The 14,717-nt window shown below is 44.6% G+C and overlaps 1 protein-coding gene across 2 annotated transcripts in view; it reads left to right on the top strand.

The window, feature by feature from the left end:
- FLVCR2 (FLVCR heme transporter 2) overlaps positions 1-14,717 on the top strand; it is a 64,463-nt gene that overhangs the window by 43,552 nt on the left and 6,194 nt on the right. Inside the window, exons 4-10 of one of the 2 annotated variants that reach the window (XM_053262703.1) lie at positions 1,691-1,758; positions 3,633-3,736; positions 6,572-6,682; positions 8,409-8,514; positions 9,854-9,965; positions 10,411-10,466; positions 13,867-14,005. In XM_053262703.1, the coding sequence (XP_053118678.1) occupies positions 1,691-1,758; positions 3,633-3,736; positions 6,572-6,682; positions 8,409-8,514; positions 9,854-9,965; positions 10,411-10,466; positions 13,867-13,947 (638 nt within the window). In that variant the 3' untranslated portion in view covers positions 13,948-14,005. Of the gene's footprint in view, positions 1-1,690; positions 1,759-3,632; positions 3,737-6,571; positions 6,683-8,408; positions 8,515-9,853; positions 9,966-10,410; positions 10,467-13,866; positions 14,006-14,717 lie in introns of those variants that run through there. The other variant, XM_053262693.1, reaches the window with a different exon arrangement.

Raw genomic sequence — 14,717 nt, 5'->3', positions numbered from 1 at the left:
TGGGTGTGGATTGTACTATTGACTTCTGAAGTGGATATTTGATGCAAATTGCTGCTTCAAAGCAAAAGCAGCGGGTTGGTGTGAAACTCGGACTGGGAGATAGTGTTAACCCCTTTCCCCTGCATGCCATAGTCCAGATCCAGATCGCCTTATAGCTGCTTTCTGATGAAGAAGGAGTGTTTCCAGTATTAATAATACATGAGGCCACTCACACAATCCAAAATTGTGTTCTACCCGGGTTTGGGAGCTGTGTGTGCTCTCATATTTTGGTTGTGTGGAAGTAAGGTAAGAGGAAAACCTGGGTAGAAGTGACTGTGGAAGCAAGGTAGGAGGAAAAGCTACCCAGGTTTTCCACCTACCATGTTTTCACACAATCACTTCTACCCAGCTTTTATTCCTACCCTGCTTCCACGGAACCGAAAATTGGGAGTACACACAGCTCCCAAACCTGGGCAGAACAGAGTTTTTGATTGTGTGAATGACCTCCATTCCTCTTAATATGTATTTTGGCACCCATTTACTATTTGCAGGCTAAGAGTCTGTTTATTGCTGGAATAACACTGGGCAGAAACTAAAAGGATCTGAGAAAAAAGAATGTCTAAGAGTATTGCTATTAACTATTGCTCTAGTCCAGCCTATTAAGAGGTTTTACATTTTATCCTAAAATGGTCAGATTATTACACCTGCAGTCACAGAAAACCTTGAAATTATGTTTGGTTTAGTATAAGTACTGTAAAGTTGAAACCTCTGGGAAGCAAGTAGTTTCTCTTGTTCAGATGTTCAGGGATTGGTGCAGAGGTATTTATGAATCTGAGATCTTCTGCAAATGCTGTGCAAATGATACTGTAATCCGGGCGCTTCGCTAATATTCTCTGGTGTGGGAGCAGACTGGAAGTGAGATCTGTATCACAAAAAAATTCAGTAGCTGTAAACTGCTTTTTGACCCTAGCCTGATGGGTTGAGTGAGGCAAATGATTCTTAGTCATTTGATATGGTTGAGAGCTCAGCTCTGACTTATTGAAGTGTTTGAAAAAGAGGTGTATGTGTCTGTGCTACAGTAGAGCTGCGCTTGTGAACTTGTGCATTTGAGTATGTCAAGCTTTGGGATTTACCCAGATGTTCATGCAATCTCCTTTAAGGAATTTTATGAAGCAGTGGCCCAATCTGTACTGCATCCTATAATCTCTACTCTGCTTCTGGATTTCTCTCCCGCCCCCCCCATCTCTACAAAAGTGTGTACTTTAAAAATGCTTTCATGTGACTGTGCAACCTTTGTCCACACCACTGTTTTCTTCTTGGTCATTGTCCTTTCTTGGTACCTTGATTTCAATGTTTATTAACCTTTATTTTTTCTTCTTAAATAAACCCAAGTTCTCAATCACAGGAAGAGGAAGAGTGTGTGTACAGTGCATTTATCTTCAGGAAATACTTGAAGATTAGGACCAAGATGTGAGGCACTAAATTAGAATGAGGGGGGAAAAATGCTGGTTTAATGATACATCCAAGTTTGATAAGGGCTCAAATCCAAATTAAGCTCTGAATTCACGGGATGGCCTGGGGCAAGTAACAGACCTTCGGCTTCCATTTTAAATAAATATGTGCACTTTATGCCTGAAGCCTGGCTATCTAGGTAGGCCTGTTATTCGTCTGTGTGATACTTGAAGTAAGTGTCTTGCTTTCTGCTTTGCAGGGTTGAACACAGGCTGCTTCTATGCACTCTCAACCCTGCTAAACCGCATGGTGATGAGCCACTACCCGGTAAGTGACTCTCTGTTCAGAATTCTTGGCATTAACTTGCTGTTCAGAATATTGGTTCTTGAAAGATGATAGACTCCTGTGGCATTCTGCTCTGACAACTCCTTGTGGGGGAAACCAAGGAATTAAGATGAGAGTCCCAGCACATTTTCATACATGAGTCTTCTCTCTTATAGGAACATAGGAAGCTGCCTTATACTGAATCAGGCCATTGGTCCATCTAGCTTATTATTGTCTACACAGACTGGCAGTGGCATCTCCACGGTAGCAGGCAGGAGTCTCTCCCAGCCCTATCTTGGAGATGCCAGAGAAGGAACTTGGAACTTTCTGCATGCAAGCATGCAGATGCTCTTCCCAGAGCAGCTCCATCCCCTAAGGGGAATATTTTATAGTAATCCCCCAATCAAATGCGAACCAGGGCAGACCCTGCTTAGCAAAGGGGACAATTTATTCTAGCTACCAACTCTCCCCCCAGGTCTTAACAGCCCACTGGAGTCTCTCTCACATTATTTATGTGAATGTCTGATCTTTTTTAAGGTGGAAAGCCTCTTTACATTCTGATCAATGTTGCTGTCGTATTTGCATTACAAACAGATTAAGCAAGAAGTGCTCTAAGGCTCCTGTGTGAAAATGCCTATTATTAGTATTATTAGTATTAATAATGTTTATATAACACTTTTCAGCAAAAATGTGATCAAAGTGGTTTACATAGCAAAAGAAAACAGAAGATGGTTCTCTATCCCCAAAGGGCACACAGTCTAAACAAACAAATGAAGGAGACACCAGTAACAGGGGGATGCTAAGCTGGGTTGAAAAGGGACAGTTGCTCTATCTCTGTTAAATATAAGAGAGCTACCCCTTTAAAAGGTGCTTCTTTACCCTGTTAGCAGGGGATTGCTCTTCTGAGGACAGAACTGCCCATTCTACCTCCACTCCATGTCTTCAGAGCCCAATAATTTCTGCTGGAGAAACGGCAAGTAGGAGAAGGACGCATAACCCATTCTCTGCCTGCCAGTCCCATTTCTGCACATTTCAGAACCCAGCACTTCAAACCACATCCTCCCAGCTGCACTTAACGAAGAAAAGGTAGCTGGTCGTTTAGGATATAAAGTGGAGGCTGTTCTTTCATTTGCTACAACCCTTTGAGATAGACTAGGCTGAGAGCTAAGTCCTGTATGGATATTACTGAAATTGGGTACAGTATATTCAGGTACAGAGCAAACAGAAACACACCAGCTAGCCTTGACCTTATGTGCTCCTTAGCCACGCCCTGGTGCTCCCCAAATATCAAAGGGTACAGTGTTTGTTTCTTTGCCTCTGCAGGAAAGTACTGTAGCAGTGAAAGCTGGAGGTGGCTACAGAGCCTTTAGGCCTTGGTAGGCATGGTTAGCCAGCATGCTCCCTTTTTCCTATAGGTGGATACCCTGTTGAGCCATCGAGTCGGTGTCGACTCCTGGCGACCACAGAGCCCTGTGGTTTTCTTTGGCAGAATACAGGAGGGGTTTGCCATTGTCATCTCCCACGCAGTATGAGATGATGCCTTTCAGCATCTTCCTATATCGCTGCTGCCCGATATAGGTAGCGGGGATTCGAACCAGCAACCTCTTGCTCCCTAGGCAAGTTACTTCCCCACTGCGCCATTAGGATACCTTGTACTCAGTTTAAGTTACATTTGAACAGGACTCCAGTGATGGGTCCAAGGTCACCCAGGCAGCTTCATGGCTGACTAGGGACTTGAACCGCGGTCTGTCTGCTTCTAGTTCATCCACCACACCACCCTGGCACTCAGTACTGTCAGTCTTGCCCGGAGGCCTTCTAGTCCTCAGATGCAGTGCAGAGGAAGGCTTATTATTCCGTGGGCTTGTGTGCTACTGCAGGGAGAAGAACTGAATGCTGGCAGAATTGGTCTCACCATCGTCGTGGCTGGCATGGTTGGTGCTTTAATCTCAGGCATCTGGTTGGACAGAACCAAAACCTACAAGTAAGTTTGGTGTGCCACTTTCTCCCCCTCTGCCTTTTTGGAGAGTGGGCAGGTCCATTTGGCAGGTAGGTGTCACCGCAAATTCTATGACAGTAAAACCAGCTATCTGCCCAGTAAGATAACTGGAGCCATTCCGTAGAGCAGTGGAGCTATTTCGCTCAAACTCTTGGCCCACAATGCCTTCTTTTCTACTGCTTTTGTGATACACACTTGTCCTTGTCCTTGCCAGAGGAACGGAACACTAAAAAGGCCAACAAAGCCGATAATCCTTAACAAACATGCTATAGAAGAAGGATGAGGGCTCATAGTTGAGGTATAAACTTGTCAAGGGGGTTAGAGCACTTTCCTAAAGTGCAGAAAGACTGCTTTTAATTGGTGTTATCCACGAAACATGTATCTTTGAGGAAAGAGAGAAGGGCTGGCTGGAGTAATGGAAATTGGGGAGTGGCTCTTTTCTTTTAGGGCCAAGCTGGAGCTTATCTTGACAAATATGTGGCCTCAGTATGCCATGTTTGCCAAAATAGCAAGGGGTGTTTTATAGAGAGAGAGGGCAGAGGTACGGTACTTAATCCCTTCTACATCCACAGGTTCTCCCCTCCATATACCCCACCCCACAAGTCTGCTTCTGTCCAGCCAGGCTCACTTCCTGACTGAGGTGGAGGGAGAAACCTTGTTAATGATAACCAGGGAGCATTTTACAGGGGAAAATCAGTGGGTGAGGGAAGGCTTTATTTCTCCTCTTGCCCGGTGATTCTCTCCAGCAAATGCACCCAGTCTACCTTTAGCAGCTCTGAGGGAGCACACAAGTCAGGTTTGTGAGAAAAATGCTGCTGAAGCTGCATGTGAGGAGATTAGTCTTGGTCATGCTTTTTGCTTCCCTGCACCCCCAAACAGCACCCAGAGAACCGGTCATGTGTCTTCAGCTCCATTGTACTTGTGGGGCTGTCTCTCCCTTGCTTTCTTAGTGAGGGCTCTATTTTCCCACGGCCCACTGTGCAAAACTTCTTTAATCCTTCTCTTAAGAGGAGGGAGAAAGAGGGCAGGGACCAAGAGCGAGGAGCAGAAGAATGTCTGAACTTCTATCACATGTGGTCCTAGAGGCCATTTCTTACTAGCACCTGCTGTGGTTCTGCTGTAAAGCATAGCAGACACTCCTTTTGCTCTGGTTGGTGCATGGTCATGCTCAAGGTTGCATTTCTTGTGGTTGTTGAGATAGCTAGCTTACTCCTTAACTAATGCAGCAGGATGCCTTGAAGAGTCGCATTCCTGCCAGAATATTTAGGAACCAGGTCCTGTCTTACCCTTGCATGCAAGAAATTGGTAAGTGCTACATCTTTCAGAGTGGAATTCACTAGGCAAATATATTGGGAATTATTTCCATGTACTTGTACACCCTCAAGCTACTGTCTTCCTATCCTCTCGCCTTCTTGATTTTGTTTGTTTGTTTGGTGTGTTTCTCTCCACAATCCCCATGTACTCGTGCAGATTTCTATAAGTTAGGCAGGGCCTGACTTATAGAAAATTAAATTGCCTTAGTACTTCACAGGTTTTCTGCGCCTTTGTTGCTTGATTCATCCTGGCATCTGTGCATCATGTGCTGTATGCGAAGTAATTATTATAGGGATTAAAGAAGTGATATGGAATAGTGCACTTAGCATGTGGACCATGTTCCCTTTTACAGAACAGTTTGCGTAAAAGGTATTTGGTCACAAGCATCTATGTCTAATTCCAACCAAAGTTTCATTGGGAATTACGTCTAATTCCAGCCTAATTGGAAGAGAGCTGGTCTTGTGGTAGCAAGCATGTCTTGTCCCCTTAAGCTAAGCAGGACCCACCCTGGTTGCATATGAAAGGGAGACTAGAAGTGTGAGTGCTGTAAGATATTCCCCTTAGGGGATGGAGCCGCTCTGGGAAGAGCATCAAGGCTCCAAGTTCCTTCCCTGGCATCTCCAAGATAGGGCTGAGAGAGATTCCTGTCTGCAACCTTGAAGAAGCCGCTGCCAGTCTGTGAAGACAACACTGAGCTAGATAGACCTATGGTCTGACTCAGTATATGGCAACTTCCTATGTTCCTAATTCCAAAATCAGGTGGCAAGGCCAGTGAGATGGGGGATGGGGCTGTGTCAGTATTAGGCTTGCCCAGGGGGAGGGCCGGATGAGGGGTGGTGGTGGCGGCACGTTACGTTGCAGCGTGCCTCAAGTGGCGACAGATAGAGAGCTACCTCTACTTCAAGAACATTGTGCAATATGCTTAGTGTCATCTGCTGGCAATCTGTGGAAAAACTAAAAACTCCTTTTATTCTAACTTGAAAAAAACATGCATTCTTGAACAGATTTCTCGTGTTATCTCCCATTGTGATTGGCATTGAAGTTGGAGTATATATCAGTATTGGGAAGAGCCCTTAGTTGCCTTGCTCACAGTCCACTTTCCAGATGCAGAACCCTTCAAATAAGAGCTTCTTAATATCAAAACAAGAAATCCAGGTGTTGTAGGATTTGTTCCTGGCAAATTGGGAGGGCAATGTTTGGGGGAGAATGTGATGAAGGCAAAGGATAAGTAACTTGTTGCTCAGAGTAGAATTGATGGCTGACCTGGAGGATTTAATAGGATGCAGCCCTTGCCACAAGACCTGCTCTGGCCTATTGTTGTTAGGAGGCTTCTGGTTCCAGGACAGGTTCAGGATCCTCTGCAGTCTAAAGTCCTGATACATGTTTTGGTACAACTTCTCCTAAATTCCGGCTTTGCACTTGGTTGATTCTTGAATGGAAGGTTCAGAAATGTTGAACACAAGGTAGGTGAGGATTCTCTGCTGATGGTGCTTTTGTTTGTTTCAGGCAGACAACGCTGACGGTTTACATCATGTCATTTGTGGGCATGGTGGTTTACACTTTTACTTTGGACCTTGGCCGCATCTGGGTGGTTTTTATTACTGCAGGTGCGCTGGGGTGAGTACAAGTCACTTCTCCTTCTTGGAGGGAAAAGAGGGAGAGCTGGGGAGGAGAGCTGGTCTTGTGGTAGCAAGCATGAATTGTTCCCTTTGCTAAGCAGGACCCACCTTTGTTTGAATTTGTATGGGTGATTACATTTGAGCCCTGTGGTGCAGCAGGGAAATAATTTGTCTAGTGAGCAAGAAGTTGCCAGTTTGAATCCCTGCTGGCATGTTTCCCGGACCATGTTTCCCAGACTATGGGAAACACTTATATCAGGCAGCAGCAATATAGGAAGATGCTGAAAGGCATCATCTCATACTGCGCGGGAGGAGGCAATGGTAAACCCCTCCTATATTTTACCAAAGAAAACCACAGGGCTCTGTGGTCGCTGGGAGTCGATACCAATGCGAGAGCACTTTACTTTACTTTATGATATCCCCCATAGGGGATGGGGCCATAGTTTAGTGGAAGAGCATCTGCAGACTTGTATGCAGAAGGTCCCAGGTTCACTCCCTGGCATCTCCAGGTAGGGCTGAGAGAGACTCCTGCCTGAAATTTTGGAGAGCTGCTTCCATTCATTTAGACAACACTGAGGTAGATGGTAGATGGTCTGACTCCGTATAAGGCAGCTTCCTATGTTCCTATGAGGGAATTGCCCTGTGGGAGCCTTTTGCTGCTGCCTCTGACACCCTGAGGCGGTTCCCACGATCAGTGGGAGCCGCCTGGAGAGGGTTAGCCGAGAGAGTGGGCTTAGCCTAGACGAGCAGTCAGTCTGACGCGCAATCAGTCGTTAGCCTTAGACGAGCAGTCAGTTTGCTCCGGGTGGCCGCAGCGGCTGCCCTCATGACTGCCTGCTCCGTCACAGAGCCAGTGGGGGCTTGGGAGTTCGGGGGCCTCACGGCCCCTGGAAGCTCCAGCATGCCCTGCGCATGTGCGCAGGGCATGCTGAAGAGACCCTGGAGCTGGGAGGCTGCTTTTCAGCCTCCTGGTTGGGGGTCTCCTCATGAGTTGCCGTGGCATGGAGCCATGCCGCAGCAACACACAATTAAAAAAAACTGGTTTGCAGAGCACTCACTCAGCAAACCTGGTTTAAGGGCAGGGGTAGTTTAGCAGGTTAACTGCTTAAGAACCACTGGACTTGCAGCCGAGCTGGGTGGTTCTTACAATGGGAGAAAATTGGACTAGCCTCCGCTAACCCAAATTTCTCCCATCATGTAAATAGCCTCCCCATCTCTCTTCAGTATAGTGGCTGAAGCCATCTGGGTGTGTAGAGAGGATGGTCCGGACTTGGCCAGAGTCTTGCCATGCAGCAGAGTGTGCTCATAGGGTACTCTATTTTTGGAAGGCAAAGAGCACTTACTGGGACAGGGGAGAGCAGCAAAAATGGCTCCCCACTCCTCTGGTGTGCATCCTTCGCTGCCTAGCTGAGTTGAGAACAACCTCTCTGTGCAGGGATGCATCTCATCCCCGGATTGTTGCTCTGGATGTCAGCTACTGAGAACTGTGAGCTGGTTCTCATGGACATGAACATGAACAGCCATCGCACCCTTTCCTGCTGATTTTGAAGAATGTGGATGACTAAAAAGCCCATGGGGAGCAAGTGGGGCTGTGTTTTTGATATCCAGGAAGTATGAGACCTAGAACAGCACAGCCTTTTAAAAATAGTTATTTGATCTGTTTTGGAAGTAGCATCTGTGAAATGTGGCTAATGTAGCTTTCATTTCCCCCATACTGCTGGCAGGTTTTTCATGACTGGGTACCTACCACTGGGCTTTGAATTTGCAGCAGAGTTAACATATCCAGAGTCAGAAGGGACATCATCAGGCCTCCTTAATGTATCTGCACAGGTGAATGATTGTTCAACAAATATAGAAGGAAAGCAGATCCCATCTTTTTAGCCTGGCTTTTAATGATATCTAGTTTTAATTTTAATGTGGTTTTAATGTTTTCTGGTTTTAATTGCTTTATTATGTGTTTTTGATTTTAATGTAAACTGCCCTGAGCCGCTTTAGGAAGGGCGGTATATAAATGGAATAAATAAATAAATATCCATTAATATCTGCTGCTAGGCTAGGTTTGGTTTTACTTTTGCACACAAACACTATGGGAATGTTCTCACGTCTGCCTGGGCAGGTGGGAAGGCAGGGTTCCACTTACCTTTCTCCCAGATGATCCTTAGGATAGGGATGTGCATGAGCACAGGTTTGGCACCACCAGGTGGGGGGAGTGGCGAGCAGTGGGCATGCTGGTGCTGCACGCTGTTCTTGGGGGGAGTGTCATCCTAGAAGGAAGCTGCATGGGGCAGCAGAGAGCAGGTAAGGACCTGCTCTGCTCCTTTTAAAAATCCCCACTTGCTGCTCCCCCGACCCCATATGCCACCAAATTAGTTTGGACCTCTCCCGAACCAGTTCGGCGCCAGACCTGTGCATGAACTTCAAGTTGTGCACATCCATATTTCAGGGATTGTCTGATGGGAGGTACTGTAGGTGGAACCCTGCCTTTCTGCCTGCCCGGCCACCTGCCCGGACAGACATGAGAATAGCCTCGTCGTTTTAGAGAAGATCATAATGACACAGAGCACATCTAGCTACTATGACTTGTTGCCAGTAAGCAGGCTCAAACACTTTGGGTTAGCTTTGACAAAAGATTGTCTACCTATGGACCATCTTAGGCAATAGCTCTTAATATTTTACTCTTATATTTAGATCGGGTGATTCATTGTGCAAAGCTGGTTAACAAGTGGTATGTGTAATGCATGAGAGCAGGGCGCTTTCCAGATTACCCGCTACAACTGTGGTAAAATGCTTCGGTTTAGCAGGATCGAATTGAAAATGATCCCCAGGACCTACGAAGGGAAAATTTCCCTACAATGGGAAAATATAGCTACTTTTTTGCAACGGACATACAGTGTTATAGCACTAAATCACAGTGATATAATCTGAAACAAGGCATCCGAAATGTGAATGGCACCCTGCTGACAGTGTAGGGACTGTGGTGTCACAGCACAGGAAGTACAGAAGCACACTTAGCAGATCTGTTGTGACACTGTTGTAGGGGTTAATCTGGAAAGTGCCCAGGAGATATGGGAAAGAGAGAGATGGGCAACAAAGGAGCTGAGGTGAGCAGGCAAGAGTATGTTTCACGAACTTCAGTACATTCTACATAACTCTTTTGATCTCCTTCCAGATTTTTGGAATAATATTCACCATTAGCCAAGGACAGATCATGGATAACTTTGGAACTCTAGCAGGAAACCTCTTCCTTTGTGCTTTCCTGTTTGTTGGCACTGTTGTAACTGGTAAATACACCCATAAAATTTATCCAAACTATCTCTGTGCTTCTTTGTACGTATTATATTGCTGCTGCAGCTGAATATATATTCTAGTTTAGGGTAGGGAATATATATTCTAGTTTAATTTTAACTAGAAATATATTCCAGTTTAATTTTAATGTTAAAATTAAATTTCAATAGTTACTTGGCTAGATTAATAAATCAATAAAAATTTTAATAGACTAAAAAGGTGCCCATGGGGTTCATAGAACTCCAGTTAAGAAGGGTCTGCTGTAAACATAATTTATTTATTTTTCATCAGGAAGGACAGACATTGTTCCTTTTCACTTGTCCTTCCTGAGTCTTAAGAGGTATTTTTTGTGTTCCCTGAGTTCTGTGTCACTCTGTAACAGCAGCTTGTGGTCTGCATGATGAATTCCTGACTCCAGTTTCTCTGCCTATTATGCCTCAGCTTTCATCAAAGCCGATCTCCGGAGACAACGGGCCAATCTGAATAGTGAACAAACTGTGAGTAGACAATCTGTTTATCTAGATGGCTTATGGCCACTGGCCCACCTTTGAGTCCTCTGCTGTTATCATGATGAATAATGGTGCCAGCTTGAGGAATGTACTCTCAGTTGTGCCAGGTATGGGATATTAACAGCTTTGGGTGCTACTTGATATTCTTCTCCAGGGATCAGGAGAGTATGACATATGGCTTGTTTCCCTAATGTCCAAGAGCAGCTGGGAGGAATGAGAAGCACGTGGACAACCTCTCAGTGTGATGGCATCCATGCCCAGTGCACTAGTCAGACATTTCTTTAGTCTTGTGAGGATTGATTAGAGAATTACAATTAAGCCTATTGAAAAAAAGTGGAAAGACCATCATGAGGCAGGTAACCATGAAATTGTGATAGTATAGGCCTGGGGTAGGCAGCTTTGGTTTTCCAGCTGTTTTTGAACTACAACCGCCATCATCCTCAGCCACAATTTATTGTGTAGTTCAACAACAGGAGAGTGGCCTGCCCCTTACCTGCCTACCTCCTGGTTAAGACAGAGCTTAGTTTTGGGGCCTATTGATTTTCACTAAAAATTGATGCCCAGCATGTAGAAACGGCATACTATACTTCCATATCTGTTACTGTGTGGAATAAATGTACTTAATCCAGTGATGGAGGAAGACATTTGGCTTCTGGAAGAAAAAGTAGCTTTCTTTGCAGCCTTTTCCTCACTGGCTGTGGGCAGTTTAAACAGGGTTTTAGAGCTCATGTTTAGGGGTTGTTCGGGTGAACATCTCCTGCATGTGATTAAAGGACATCAGTGATGTTGGGGCGGGTGTGCTCACAGTGTATCCCTACCCCCTTCACCTGTTGGGACCATGTTTGCTTGAACTGGCCCTCTATCTGATACTGACATTGGCAGTTAATATTTCACTATGTTTATGTTTGATGTGCTGTAGTATTCAATACTTGAGAGTAAACATACAAATGTATTTCGTAAAACCTAATTCTTGAAAAATTTCACTTGGCTAAATAGAAAACCTCTCTTTTAAGCAAGTGCTGAAAACAAAACCAGCAAACATTTTAATTTTGAGATTGAATTTAATTTTGAATTTAGATTTCAAATTCAAAATCTGAATTCTAAAAATTGAAATACTGCATTTCAATTTTTCCACACAAATTTCCTTGTATCTCTAACCTCTTTGTCTTGCCCTTTCCCTTAATTTCCTTCATAATCCCATAAAAGAGACTATCACGTATAGTCAGCATGGAGGGCTGAATAGAACTTTCACATTTTAAAATCTGAGCTCAGCTGCAGACTTCAAAAAATCCCATAATACTTGAGGAGGTCAAATGCTTTTTCCATTTTGGATGACAGCTATGTGCTTCTTTTGTATGAATCTAAATACCATGAAAAGGTTTAGTGGAAACACTATCTGCTAATTGTCTCCATTTGGTTAAGGTGGCACCCCACCCCCCACCCCCCGAGTTCCTTTGGCTTTAGTAGCTGCACAACATGCAGAAATTCAGCAGTTTTTAAAATTTCTTGGCAAGGGACAACTTCAGCAGCTGATTTGCTTGCCTGTTATGCAGTTATTAAAAGTACAGAAACTCTACCAGGAAAAAACCTAGCAATCCTAACACCGAACCATTCAATACTGAGCAGGGAAATGAAAGATTCTATTCTGTGCTATAAAGCTTAGACAAATATTCTGGAAAGATGCTGCACTCTGATTCTGATTCAAAGGGATAAAAAATAAGACAGAATCAAAACAGAGGTATTTTTGTGAATATTTTCACACACGCCCCTTTTTGGAGGTGTTTAGAATTGGGTGAAAGTGTTTCTGAGGTGGCACCAACTTACTGGGAACAGCACAGACAGTGCTGTTGTCTGGTAGGTACCCAGACAGTGAAGAAACACCTGGATTGCTTGGTGGTAATCTAGGTAACCACCACAAAAACACTTCCCCCCCCTCCTGCAACACTCATTCAGGCTGTTGCTGCACTTCCTACCATTCAGAGTAAGGGAAAGGTGATATATGCATTGCTTTAACTTTTAACTCTTAAAGCATTGCTTTAACTCTTAGTTTGCTTTGCTTGCCTCTACTGTTCTTACAATGCCAAATGTATAGGCTGCATTGATGTCACATCACACTCACTACATTATCTCTGATTGGCTGGGATCATATTTTGAAGGAATATTTAATTTCACACCAAACAAGCAAGCATTCTGCATCTTAGTTATGATGAAACATCAGAAAGAAGCAAGCTGAGAGGACTTACTTAGAGTTATGGCTGCAACACCCTGCAGCAGCAGTTAGCACATTAGATTTCCTGTCAGCTTGGAAACCTTATATGTTTATACAACTTAACATTCTATGAGGTCATTCACACAATCAAAAACCGTGTTCTACCCAGGTTTGGGAGCTGTATGTGCTCCCAATTTTCAGTTGTGTGGAAACAAGGTAGGAGGAAAACCTGGGTAGCTTTTCCTCCTACCTTGCTTCCACACAATCACTTCTACCCAGGTTTTCATCCTACCTTGTTTCTACACAACCAAAAATTGGGCTTATAGACAGTTCCCAAATCTGGGTAGAACACAGTTCTTGAATGTGTGAATGACCTCATTATCTATTGCATTTTTAGGTGGTCCATAACCAGGGGCACACTTAGGTAATTTGGGTGCCTGGACCACCCAGCCGCAAGGCTCTCCCCCCATGCGAGGCCCCCTGCAATCTCCTTTTGGGGGCCCATCGCCAAACCCCAGTGTTCTTTTTCTTTATACAGCTGCCTGTGATGTCATGGGCTTGTGACAATCTTGCAACTGCGCAGGTGTGCCTTGCAGTTGGCAAAAAATGCTGGTCCAAATGGACGGGCCAAGCATTGCTCCGGCCCCTGCTGCTGCCAGAAGAGGGGGGTTGAGGGGAGAAGGACTGCTTTGCTCCCCCCTGGAACCCACCCCGCGGCTGCGGTAATGATAATAAACAAAACAAAACATGGAGGTTTGGCAGGGCAGGTGCGGGGTGGCTGCCGGAGGCCCCTGGCCTTGGCCATTTGGAGGCCCCCCCTGGGCCTTGGAGGACCAGACCGGGTCCCTAAGGTCCGGGGGTTAGAGCACCTCTGTCCATAAAAAGGCTTTGTTTGCCTTTGGCCTGGTTCACACAGTCATTCAAATCGAGGTTTAATGTGGTTTACTGACATGAGTGTGATTGTGTGAACCCACGCCAAAATGGTTTATAGCCTGAGATGTAAGTTCACACAATCACACTAATTTCAGTAACCCACATTAAACCCAGATCTGAATGATTGTGTGAACCAGGCCATTGATTCTGCTGAGTGTTCCACCAACTTGCTCTATCTATGAATAATTTCTTGTTGCGTTTTGTTCTGCCCTTTTCTGGGAAGCTGACATGTGGCTGTTGTTACAGAGACTCCAGGGCAGTAACAGTCAGATAATGAATTATGGAGTTTGTACCTTAACCCCATCATTTCCCAATCCCACTCAGTAAATCTCGAACAAAGGTAGGAGAATCATGCTAACCTGTCTATCCAACTCTTTCTGGGTGGCTGCACTAACACCAAACCAATGGCAGGTTGCTGGGCTGACACAAGAAGTGGTAGCAAGCATGAAGCAACTAAGTATTGCCATATATATATATATATATATATATATATATATATATATATATATATATATATATATTTAAAAGATCGATAGCTCTTGACATTGCCAAGACTGATGGGATAAAAAAATGATTCTGCAATATATTGGCAGAAAAAAGGCTAAGAGTTTTTGTGCCATGTGTGCTACTCAATACGGTGACGTAATTTTTCCTGGAGATAATTGCCATGTTTTTCACCTCACAGTGAAGGGCAGGCTCTACTTGGTATATTTGTGCTCATCTCCAGTGAATTGTCTGTAGCCATGGATTAGAGGGAAGTTTGCAGCAACGATTCTTGAGATGACATAAAGCCTGGAGCGTGTGCACAGATTTCGGGACTAGAAAATGATGGGTGATTTTCTTTCTTTCTCTTTTTAAAAGAAATCCATCCTGGAGCAGACAGTATTTTTGCTTTACTATAATGTGACTGCAAAAAGGCAGAAGGAATGTGGTTGGCCAATGCTCTCTTGTCTTTCCTCTGAGAATTTAATCACTTGCATTCATATCTGCTCTCTGACCTAATGTCCCCAGTTAGCAATGCTGCAAAAGCGGGTGACAGGGGAGACACCTGCAGCTATTGGATACTTAATATAAACAAGATCCATAGCAAATAATAC

Source organism: Hemicordylus capensis, chromosome 1, assembly GCF_027244095.1.
Source record: "Hemicordylus capensis ecotype Gifberg chromosome 1, rHemCap1.1.pri, whole genome shotgun sequence".
NCBI lineage: Eukaryota > Metazoa > Chordata > Lepidosauria > Squamata > Cordylidae > Hemicordylus > Hemicordylus capensis.
This window is presented reverse-complemented; position numbering and strand designations above follow the sequence as displayed.